The sequence below is a fragment of the Neltuma alba genome, unplaced genomic scaffold (genome assembly GCF_004799145.2).
Source record: "Neltuma alba isolate B1F8T4 unplaced genomic scaffold, ASM479914v2 tig00001614_pilon, whole genome shotgun sequence".
Lineage (NCBI taxonomy): Eukaryota > Viridiplantae > Streptophyta > Magnoliopsida > Fabales > Fabaceae > Neltuma > Neltuma alba.
In genome coordinates, this window is record NW_021632532.1 from 1 (window position 1) to 11,197 (window position 11,197).

Below are 11,197 nucleotides of genomic sequence, written 5' to 3' on the forward strand. Positions count from 1 at the left end.
TCAAGGCAAGGGGATAGGGAGTTTCACTCGGAGGTTTGACGTGACGATCACAAACCTTAAAAGGAGTTCATTCTATCAGATTTTCCCTTTCCTTCGTATTTTTGTCTATCGGGCAAACGCTTGAGAATTTTCAACGTTTTCCCTAAATGCATAAAGTTAACTTCCAACTGCAGGTAAATTTGTTGACTATCGTTCACCATAAAAACCTGGTTTCTTTTGTGGGGTATTGTGACGAAGGTGACGTGAAAGCATTGATCTATGAATATATGGACCAGGGGAATCTGCAAGGGCTATTGTCAGGTTAGTTATTTAGTGATTAAAGACAAAAACCTTTGTTTGGGCTTTCTTGATAAGAGAAATGCATCAGATTACGTGGCTTGAAAATTATTTATGTTGATAAAGATGCTTTCTTTCTTTATTTTGAATGAACTCAAGAAAAATGTTCTGGTTTGGAAGTGTGATATTGTAAGAGATGGAAGCTTTCCCTGAAGACTTGGTTTGATAGTAATGTATGCTTTGTTTTCTGAACTCAGCAGGTAGAAATCCAAATGTCTTGAAGTGGTCAGAAAGACTTCAAATTGCTGTGGATGTTGCACTTGGTATGTGAATCCTCACTCTTCTTCATGGCTTCTATATTTTCCCTGTCTTCTCATCAATCATCTCTAATCAGATAAAGGTGTGTGTGGTGCTTAATGGAAATCAGGATTGGACTATTCGCATAATGGTATTAGGCCACCAGTAGTTCATAGAGACTTGAAGACTTCCAATATTTTGTTGAATAAAAAGATGCAAGGCAAGATTTCTGATTTTGGACTCTGTAGACCTTTCATAAATGAAAATGACGCTCATATATCAACCATACCAGCAGGCACATTTGGCTATCTTGATCCCGAGTAAGTAGCATAGTTTCAAAGTTTCATTAAATTTAATATCATGATAGTCAATTGCAGATAAAATCTAGTCACCTATCCTCTAAGTAAATTTCATATAATGGTTAAGAATGAGATAACGAGGATTGAACTTTTGACCCCTTATTTTATCTGTAGATTTCAAAGAACTGGAAAGTTGAACAAAAAGAGTGATGTCTACAGTTTTGGGGTAATTTTGCTGGAGCTGATCACAGGGCAACGTCCTATAAAAGAAGAGGCATCACTTGAAAACAAGAGTCACTTGCTTCATTGGGTTAATCGTAAACTTAAGAATGGAGATATTAAATCTATAGTTGATCCCAGGTTACAAGGAGAATATAATACAAGTTCAGCTTGGAAATTTATAGAGACTGCTATGGGCTGCGTTCCACCTAAAGCGATCCAAAGGCCTGACATTAGTGAAGTATTAAGTGAGCTGAAGATCTGTTTAAACTTGAACCAACAACAGACCCATACTCGTGAAAGATCAGAGACAGAGAGCAGCAGAAGAAATCCCAACAATTCATTGGATATGGGCTCTCTGAACTCACTGGGTATTGAATCAACAGCAGGCCCATATGCTAGATAAGTTTATTTATAATTTAATTATTAAGTCTCATCTTTCGAGTGTAAAAACTTGCTTCGAGTCGACTGTTTGTTTCTTATCAGATTTTTAATTTTTTTTACTGATATGTTTGACTTAATAAGATTAATCACTGCAGAATTGTCTTTCAAAAAAATAGTTAAGAGGTTAATTCAATTATCAAATCAAAATAATAAAATTACACTACTAACTCATCTGGCTAATTTTAACCAACTCTTTTACCAACGTGATTCAACTAATTGATTTTTATTAAAGAATAGAGAGACTAACTTTTCCCCCCTCAAATATACCTTTTACATAGGAGAGAGCAGGGAAAATAAGAGATTAACAAAGAAAATTTGATATAAATTGGAAAAGACTCAATGTGACAATGTCCAAGGTACCGTTGTCAAGGGACTAAAAGTAGTTGAAAAGACTAAATTAGAATAACTTTATGATGCTTTTCTTCCTACTATTTACTTATTTTCCTTATTCAGCAGTCAGCAGTCTATATTTACACAAACACACACTCTCCCCTTTATTGGGTACTCGAATTAATGGCACAAGTTTTCGTATAGACTCCCACCATTCTCACCAAATACATTTATATACATTCCATCTACGTGCATATCCATGCAACCAATTAAGACCTATATTTTTCAACACATAAGACGCCTAAATGCAGAAAACAATTTATTCAATCCTTTTCGCGGTAGTGTTTGGCATATTCCATCACATTGGGAAGATAAAATTTAAAAGGTAAACAAGTATCTATCTTCCAGACAATATACTGAAGTCTGAATCAAATTGCAAAGCACTCGTACTCATGGAACTGCTTGAATTGGTGGGTTGGTCGCTGGTCACTTCCTTGCTCATCTCCAATTCCAAACATCCCCTTAGTTCATAAACTACTTGACTTATATCAGGCCTTTGACTTGCAGTTGGTGCAGTGCATGACATGGCTACCTGTAGGAATTTCCCAGCCGAATCAACACTATATTTTCCTTGGACCCTTGAGTCAATAATGGACTTGATATTCTCGTTTTTAACTTTAGGGGTAACCCATTGAAGCAGGAAAGTGAAGGTATTGTTTGGTTGCCTTTTCGCTGCTGGTTGTCCAGTGATTAGCTCTAGCAGAATTATTCCAAAACTATAAATATCACTTCCTTTTGTAAGGTTGCCAGAACTTTGAAACCTGTAAAAATTTAACATCCACATTATGGAAGCAGAAGATTTCAACAGAATTAGTTTAGTTTATTTGTACATCAAAAACAAAATGAGCCTGATTAGTCTTCCAATCCAAATAATGTTCTTTACAAATTCTCTCTGTATTGCCTTGATTTTCTTGAACGCACGCAAACCTTAAAACTAATTTGATGGGATTCTTAGCTGAAGAATATATATATATATATATATATATATATATATTAATGAAGTGCTTACTCGGGATCAAGATAACCAATTGTCCCAGCTGGACGAGTTGAGACATGGCTATCGATATCATTTGCAAATGCTCTAGACAATCCAAAATCAGCAATCTTAGCTTCCATATTTTCATCTAACAAAATGTTAGTAGTCTTCAAGTCTCTATGTACTATTGCTGGCTTACAACCATCATGCAAATATTCTAATCCTGCAATTTCATTCATTGCATAACCAAACAAATTATGTGTGGCAGAATTAGATCAAAACAAAACTTTATAATTTCCATATATACGAATTGAAAATTCAATCATGTAACTCAAAAAGGTTAATGTATGGATAGTCTTGCTTACCACGTGCTGCATCTAGTGCAATTTGAAGCCTGTTCTTCCATTTCAAAGCATGCCTGTTGTTACCTATATATAAAATAGTATAATAAGATTTCTTCTATATATACCTTCAAATGTTGCTCAATCAATTAATACCGTGTTATGCATAGAAAATATCTAGTCTTGCTTTTTAATTTGAAGCAAGATTTCATACCTGACAAGTGTTGACGGAGGTCACCATTAGCCATATACTCATAAATTAATGCCCTTGCACCAGTTTCTTTGCAATACCCAATCAGAGAGACCAAGTGTCTATGATGAACAACCATCAAGAGTTCTACCTATAACTTAGATGTAACTTTATCAACTCTATGTGAATCAGATGATAGTGAACAAAATATTTTTCTAACAATTGTGTCATAAAACAGGAATATAATTTGAACTAACCTCTGATCGAAATTCTCTATGACCTTGCACTGATGATTGAGAAAGTAATTTTACTGCAACTTGAGTATCATTCTTAAGAGTGCCTAAATAAACCTTTCCAAATCCTCCTTCTCCAATTAAGTTCTGTGAGTTATTAGTGATCTCAAGAACGTTAGAGTAAGAAAATGCTTTACTTCTTAATTTTGATGATTCATGCCTAGTAAAATTCCCTGCAAAAAGATATATCAATAGTGTTAGAAATGTGGACCTTGGCATTCAGATGTTTTCTTTAGCATATCAAATGGAATTAGTGGATTCCAACATGAAAGAGAGTTCACATAATCTTGTGCAAACCTTTCAGTCTTCTTATCCTAAAGATCCATATTCCAAGCAAAACCAAGATTACAACGATCAAAGCAGAGACAGAGGGTATCAGGGGAATAGCGAACTTATGTTTTTTGCATCGAGCCGTCAAGCAAAGATCAGGGTTACCATCCAAACTGAAAGATAATCAAATAATAAGTTAATTAGTATTATCATAGACTTGTCAATTTTACTGATGATCATGTCAGATCAAATAATTATAAATCGTGTCCAGTTACCTTAAAACGAAATAAAATCTGTCCTACCATCGTTGAAACACAAACAGTTTTATCATATTAAATTAATGTTGACCAACTGATTTTTCTTCAATTTAAAAATAAATAAATAAAAGGCTCTTAAAGCTAAGTAACTATGATAGATAAACAATGAGAAACCTCATTTCCAAATCTGACTTCTCCTTCAGAATATTCGGAATTGAACCAGTAAGCTCGTTGCCTCTCAAATTACTGCAAGAAAGTCATTGTTGAAATATATTCACTTATTAGGTGATCTACAAGTTATCATGGTACATATGGACTATTAGTAATCGAAAATCCTACACCAACAACTTACAGGACTTTCAACTTCGGCAATTTAGCTAGAAATTCTGGTATTGTTCCTGATAAGTTATTATCTGACAAATCCCTGAAACAGCAAAAACATCATTTTACATGGTGAAATTCTTAGACTGAAGATGTGGTCATAATTAAGCACTATATACTTACAGGGACTCTAACTCCGTAAGTTCTGAGAATGAAATACTTATGTGTCCTGTTAACTTGCTCGTGCTCAAGTTTCTGCTTGGAATAATTCGAACATGTGGTCAAAACATACTAAGATAGGGTGATTATAAAATTTTCTCAAGTATAGCTTCTTTCTTATTAATGGCTAATGTTGTTGGAAATATCGGAGAACATTAATTATTAGGTTGAGACATGCCCAAGAGATTCCATCTAAGGATAGACAGGTCACAAAACAGAGCACATAAATGCTACGTAACCTAAGTTAAGAAACAAAGAGCAGAGTTAGGTTCTTACCAACATGTTGGACTTAAAGTTAGGAAACATGATGCTTACTTGGTCAACATTTGACTAAGTCAATAAAGTATGTTTACTAATTTTAATTTGAAATTATTTTAAAAATAAAATGAATAATTGAGACAGGACTACTAAATCTTTACAAAACGACTAAAAGTATACTTGGCAATATAAATTAACAAATCTTTCATCAAAAAGGGAAAAAAGGACAAGAATAAGATCAAATTAAATTGACCCCATCTACTCAAGTTTACATTTATCAAATCTTTTGAAGCCAGAAGTGGAACTGATCAAACCTTATGACTTTGGGAATCAAACCTTGTGATTTTAATTCAAGAAGTGAAATACTTACAATGAGGTGATCCTTGCGTAAGAGTGGCTGGTGCCAGAACTGCACATAAGTCCCTCCCATGCGTAATTGGGAATACATGGGTCAGCTTGCCAATCCAATTTAGAGATTTTGTATGCGATTTTGATGTCCCAGATGGCATCCACTATTTTTACAGATAATAAATATGTTCTCAGAAGTTGAAGCCAAAACGTGCACACACTGAAATGATATAAGATATAGCAGGAAACAATTCAAACAAGGAAAACTGATCTGATATACCGTCTCTTTGGTCTGTTGGTAAAGTTAGAGGTGATTTTAATTGATAGACCTCGAATGCATTGAGGATTGGAGGCGCAGCAGATTCTGATGTTGCACTTATGCTGAAACGAAGACAACTTTGATTTGTAGCTGCAGAAACGGTCTGCGGCTTCAGGTATTCAAGAGTTATGGGCTTTGGGAGGAATTTTTCATCGTTAACAGTAATATCGATCACTCTTTTCTGCCCAAGGGGAAGCTTCTCAATTTCAACAAAATGAAAATAGACGAAATATGTGAAAGAATATTGAAATAGACCGCCCCCAGAAGAACCACAGTCAAAGTTTAAAGGAGAGGAGCGATTCGATGATTTGGCTGCAGATAGTAGAACTCCTGCTGGTAATCTGTAAGGATCAATTGTTCTCTGGGGATCAATATCCACAGATTTATTGAACACATGCCAATCTGTCAAGTTCAACTTGTTGTCCCCGCCCCACATACGATCATAGATGTCATCCATGTACCTACATGTTCACATTATTACATAATTGAATATCAGAATTGCTCCCATGTAAAAGCAGAACATAAAAACTCATAAGAGCTGGACAATGAAAATGTGAAAACACAACATGTTATAGAATATATGTGCTGGTTTGATTTGTTGTTTTTTCAGAATAACTTTTCGATCTGAAAATTTAAAAAGGAAATTGTCTGAAAACGCGTTTTGACTTCGGGAAAACAAAACAAAATTAAAAGTTGTCCTTTGAACAAAAAGTAAAAAACATAACATCATTGTGATGCCTCCTTACCTTCTGTTCTGCAACATTATAAAATAGTGGGGAAATATCATGTTACATTAAGAACAATTGTGTTTACAATAAATTATTCTTTTATCTTTTATTTCGCTCGTAAATGTTCTTTAAACAAATTATTCAAACTTTTTTTTTGGCAATTTTTTGTTTTCAAAACTTGTTCTAAAAAAAAAAAAGCTTGCCTGCAGAATTGTTTGAAGAACATAAAAAAAAAAAGATAATAGAATCAAGCAAACCCTAAAAATTAGAGTCACCTGATGTATAGTGATGTATTATTACTAACGTAGCCAACATTAACTCTCGCTTCAAGAACTAAAAGTGATTGAGAAGGGGAGGGAGTTGTATAAATAGAATTGTTGAGAGGTCGTAGTTCCAATGTAGAAATGAAAGGCATTCCTTTGCCTGACTTGACAAGGCAAACATGGATGGTGTCAGTCGTGGGAGTGTGGATGATCTCCGTAAAATAAGAATTTTTAATTATCGGACAAGCATTTGTCCAATAATTGACACCCAGGTATAAGTCGAAACAGGGAGTTTGATTTTTGCCATCATAATTTCCATATGCGAAGAAAGCTCGGATGAGGTAACTTTGGTTTTTGCCTTGTTTTGGTTTCAGAGTGTAGCAATTCCTTCTTCCTTCAGGGAAACTTCTTAGTGTCTGCAGTTGTCTCCCAAAATAAGGATGAAATACGTCATATCTCTCATCAGGTGCCACCATAGTATTAGACCCTGTCTCTACAAAACCTGCGTCTGTCTGATATGAAATCCCAGTTTGACGGTCAGTGTATTCGTCGTTTGCTCCACAGTCAATGCTTATGAAATCTGTGTATAATATGGTAGGTTAGTTTTGCGTTGAAGGGAACCTTGTTAATTAAGCAGGGAAACATAGGTTTTGATAAAGGCAATAAGTCATTAGTAGTATTAAGGTTTGAACAGTGCGTTACATAAACTTACCCGAATGAGTGTTGCTAGTAGTGCCACTGATTTTCCTTCCACTGAGCATTGCGTCGCTAAGATTCAGGAAAAGTTGGATCAAGGCAACCCATAAAATCCACTGTGGTCTCCGATCCATGTGATCTGTGTAGAATTCTATATATGAAGACGCTATCTCTAGCTCATATTATCGTAACGCAATAATGCATAAATAAAAGAGTAATTAATAGTAAAGTAGATATGAACTTGCCTGAAGCTCGAGGTCTCAAATTCAAGCCAAGAAGCATGAGAAGCTGTTTGAGTACTTCAGTAAAGTGGGGTGTGATGAGTTGTGTGTTTATATAAGTAGGAGTAGCGTTTTGCCTACGGTATTTGGAATTGACTAGCTCATTGGTAATTGATAAAAATTACGATGCAATGCTTCTATATTGATATTAATTGCAAAAGTATTTTCACCCCAAAAATAATAAATTAATTTAAAATATTCTTATATATAACATCGTTCAATATACCTGGTAAATAATCTTTATTTATAGTTTTGTATATACGTTTCTAGTGAAACTTCGATTTAAAAAAAAAAAAACGTTGAATGCTTATCACTTATCAGCTTCTTCTACATAGTAACGTCAGGGGTTGATCCTAATTATCAAGAACAAATCTAAATAATAATACTACAACAAAATAATGATAAAAATTATTTAAATAAAAGAATATCTTTTCTTGGTGTGTTTTCCGTTTCCATTCCTCCTAGCATAACAAATTGACTTGACTCATGGAAATTTCATCATTTTACATTTACTTGTGTGAAATTACGTGATTGTGTGTAGAGCTGGTAATATGAGTTCACCTTGCCAACCAACCAAAAAATGATAAGTTAGTTTTGGCTAAAAATCAATCCAACAAATGAGTATTTTCAACGCCAAACCCATAACCCACCAATCCACAGGTTAACCTGTATCAATTTTTTATTTTTTAATTTTATTAATTATTATAATTATGTTATTATATTTTATATCATATCTAAAAAAATTAAAAAAAATACCTATATCATTATATTTTGTTTATATTTTATAAAGAAAAAATTGATTTTTTTTCTAAAAAGTAAATAATAGTTGACAAATTGACAGGTCAACTTGTCAATCCCCATGACAAGCTAGAGTTGGCTAAAAGCCGGACGGCTATCACACGGGCATCTTTTACCCACACTACCTAACTTTAACTCGTCATGGGCCAACCCGCAACCCGTGTTATCAACTCTAGTTGTGTGTGCATTTTGTTTAGTATCATTTTTGAAACCATCAAAATCATCATTTAGATATTTAGCAGATTACAATTACCTATTTCCACCGAAATTATAATTTTAATTTGACAGCTTCTAACGTAAAATTAAATACAGGCCTAAATAGTAGTGGCATTTAGAGATAATTATAATAATAATGGTACCTGACTTGCTTTGGTTAATTATTATGGTGGCCATGCACATGCAGGGTCAACTTGGTCCAAGGTAGAATTGTTCAATCACCACAAACAGTGGTCCTTCATATATAATTGACTGCCCCGGCTTTCCGCTTTTGATATTTGTTGTTTTCTGCAATTTTCCAGTGAGACTACATGCATGCATTAAGCCTTGAATATTCGCCGGCCGGCTTCAATGGCGTAACTGAGACGATGAAACTATTCCACCCTATATTTCGATCCAGTGGACTCGTATTATTTTCTCCAGTCTATATAATCTGTCTGTATCCTCGATCCTTATGGGGAACGACTTCGAAATTGGGCTTTTTCTTGGTCCAGTTTGATTCATGTGAGAATCCTATGGATCAAGTTTCATAGATATATATATATATATATATATATATATTTGTTTGACACCCTGTTGCGAGAATAATCCTAGGGGCCTGTGGTCTTTTGTTTGGCCATGGGCGTCTGTGAGCTTAAGTTGCTGATGACTATATATTATTCTCATGGTCACGAGATTAGTACATACATAGTTTTCAACATATTCAGTTAAAGTTAAACAGGCCAACCTTAAATTCTTGCCAGCCTCTGATAATTTAGCGTGTTTGCGTGGTGCTCAGCAAATGGTGAATAGGTATCGTGTGATAAAACACACGAGACAGATTGACTTGACGACTCAAAGTTTGATCTTTTGGCACTTTCCGATGTCATTTTTGAGTTGTCTTTATCGCTATGAAGTTGACGATTACTGTCGCTTTCTTCTCCAACTTATCACTAAATATGGGAGATATATATCGATCTTATTGAGGAGACACTAAGCTCCATTAGTTTCATCTTTCAAGATACTCTTCTGGTACTTAATATAGGACCTAATTAATTAATTTGAATATATTAAGAATATTAGTTAAATTAATTAATATGATGTTTTTTTTCCTAAAATACCTTAATAATCTTTCTTAATTCCTTCCCTACCTCTCCTACTTAATTATTAGGGAAAATTGCAAATAAAGACCCTCCAATATATAAAATAGCTATTAGGGACCCTGAATTTGGAAAATAGCTTCAAAGGACCCGGTCCCAAATTGCAAATATAAAATGATGGTAGAATGTCCAAAATGCCCTTCTTTTTCTTCTCTTTCTTCCTCTCCAGATCTTCTTCCCGACCTTTCCTCCTCCTTTTCCTCTCTCTCTTCGTTCTCTCTTTCTTCTCCAAGTTTCCTTCCCTCTCCTCACTCCTTCACCAAGTATATGGAACTCACATTCTCCTTCGGTAGTCCTCTCTTCATTGTCATCCCCCGTCACTTTCTTCTTATCTTACTTAGTTGCTCTTTCGTTGACAATGAAGCCTCCTCCATCATTCTCTCTGTTGCTGTGGAAAGAGAGGAGAGTCGAGGAGTTTGAGGAAGAGTGACAGTCATTTACAATGTTTATAATGTTTGCTTGCAATGTGTGCGATGATTGCTTGGTGCTGAGACAACGCCCAACAAATCTGGATTTTTATTCTTCATTTCTATTTTGATTTTCAGCTTATGTTCATAATTGAAAATAACAAGTTTGATAAGTTGTTGAAAATAACAAGTTGACAAGTTCTGATGTTCAATTCACGACAAGTTCAGTAATGCAAATAACAAGTTTAGGAAGGCAAATAACAACTTTTGATAAGCAATTAATAGAAATTTGAGTTTCTGTGTTAAAATAACAGCATTTTCATATTTCTTTAGCAATGACAAGTTCTGATACACAATTCATGACAAGTTTAGTAAGGTGAATGACAAGTTTAGTAAGGTGAATGACAACTTCTGATAAGCAATTCATAGAAATTTGAGTTTCTCTGTTAAAATGACAGGTTCCCATTAGGTTTTCATACTTTTTCTATTAAAATGACTAGATTTCTACATTGATTTATCAAATGACAGGTTCACAATAGAAAATGACAAGTTTCCATAAGATTTTCATACCTTTTCATACTTTTTTTTTCCTGGAATTACAGTTTGTACATTTCTGATAGCAACTACTTCTGATAAACACAAAATGACAAGTTCACAATGAAAAATGACAAGTTAAGTATGGCAAATGACAAGTTTCCATAATGTTTTCATACATTTTCATACTTTTTCTGCTGGAATTACAATTTGCACATTTCTGACAGCACCTACTTCTGATAATTGCAAACAAGCTCTAAATTTTGAAATCAAGTATGATGATTGTATTTCGGTGGATAAATCGATCAAGGTGTGGGATGTGAGGAACAAACGAGCCCTAAATACAGTGCTAAACGAATAAAGTTCCCACCTTATATGTAGAATTTGATGGTTTCTTGTTCATATGATATGACAATTT

The 11,197-nt window shown here is 34.3% G+C and overlaps 3 protein-coding genes across 3 annotated transcripts; 1 reads left to right on the forward strand and 2 right to left on the reverse strand.

Annotated features, from left to right (window-relative positions):
* Positions 1-173: 173 nt before the first annotated feature.
* On the forward strand, positions 174-1,497 carry LOC114759614 (probable LRR receptor-like serine/threonine-protein kinase At4g29180; the record flags this gene model as incomplete). The annotated part of the gene is made up of 4 exons (XM_028948827.1): positions 174-300; positions 537-599; positions 704-893; positions 1,047-1,497. Coding segments are annotated over 4 exons (831 nt in total), but the record flags the coding sequence as incomplete, so codon positions are not given.
* Positions 1,498-2,262: 765 nt separating this feature from the next.
* Positions 2,263-2,709, reverse strand: LOC114759681 (leucine-rich repeat receptor-like serine/threonine-protein kinase At2g14510). Its single transcript, XM_028948899.1, has one exon. The coding sequence runs from the start codon at positions 2,707-2,709 to the stop codon at positions 2,263-2,265; it is 447 nt and encodes a 148-aa protein (XP_028804732.1).
* Positions 2,710-2,930: 221 nt separating this feature from the next.
* On the reverse strand, positions 2,931-7,582 carry LOC114759688 (putative leucine-rich repeat receptor-like serine/threonine-protein kinase At2g19230). The gene is made up of 12 exons (XM_028948909.1): positions 7,421-7,582; positions 6,718-7,288; positions 5,679-6,178; positions 5,421-5,562; positions 4,757-4,828; positions 4,605-4,676; positions 4,427-4,498; positions 4,023-4,168; positions 3,690-3,898; positions 3,457-3,583; positions 3,267-3,329; positions 2,931-3,124 (listed from the first exon to the last, which is right to left on the reverse strand). The coding sequence occupies exons 1-12, from the start codon at positions 7,536-7,538 to the stop codon at positions 2,931-2,933; spliced, it is 2,286 nt and encodes a 761-aa protein (XP_028804742.1). The 5' UTR covers positions 7,539-7,582.
* Between the last annotated feature and the right edge of the window lie 3,615 nt (positions 7,583-11,197).

Coding starts and splice junctions, on each gene's coding strand:
- LOC114759681 (XM_028948899.1), bottom strand. CDS start 2,709: ATGTGGATGTTAAATTTTTACAGGTTTCAAAGTTCTGGCAACCTTACA.
- LOC114759688 (XM_028948909.1), bottom strand. CDS start 7,538: ATGGATCGGAGACCACAGTGGATTTTATGGGTTGCCTTGATCCAACTT. Junction 3,899..4,022: donor TAGGATAAGAAGACTGAAAG/GTTTGCACAAGA, acceptor ATCTTTTTGCAG/GGAATTTTACTAGGCATGAA. Junction 3,330..3,456: donor CCTCCGTCAACACTTGTCAG/GTATGAAATCTT, acceptor TTTTATATATAG/GTAACAACAGGCATGCTTTG.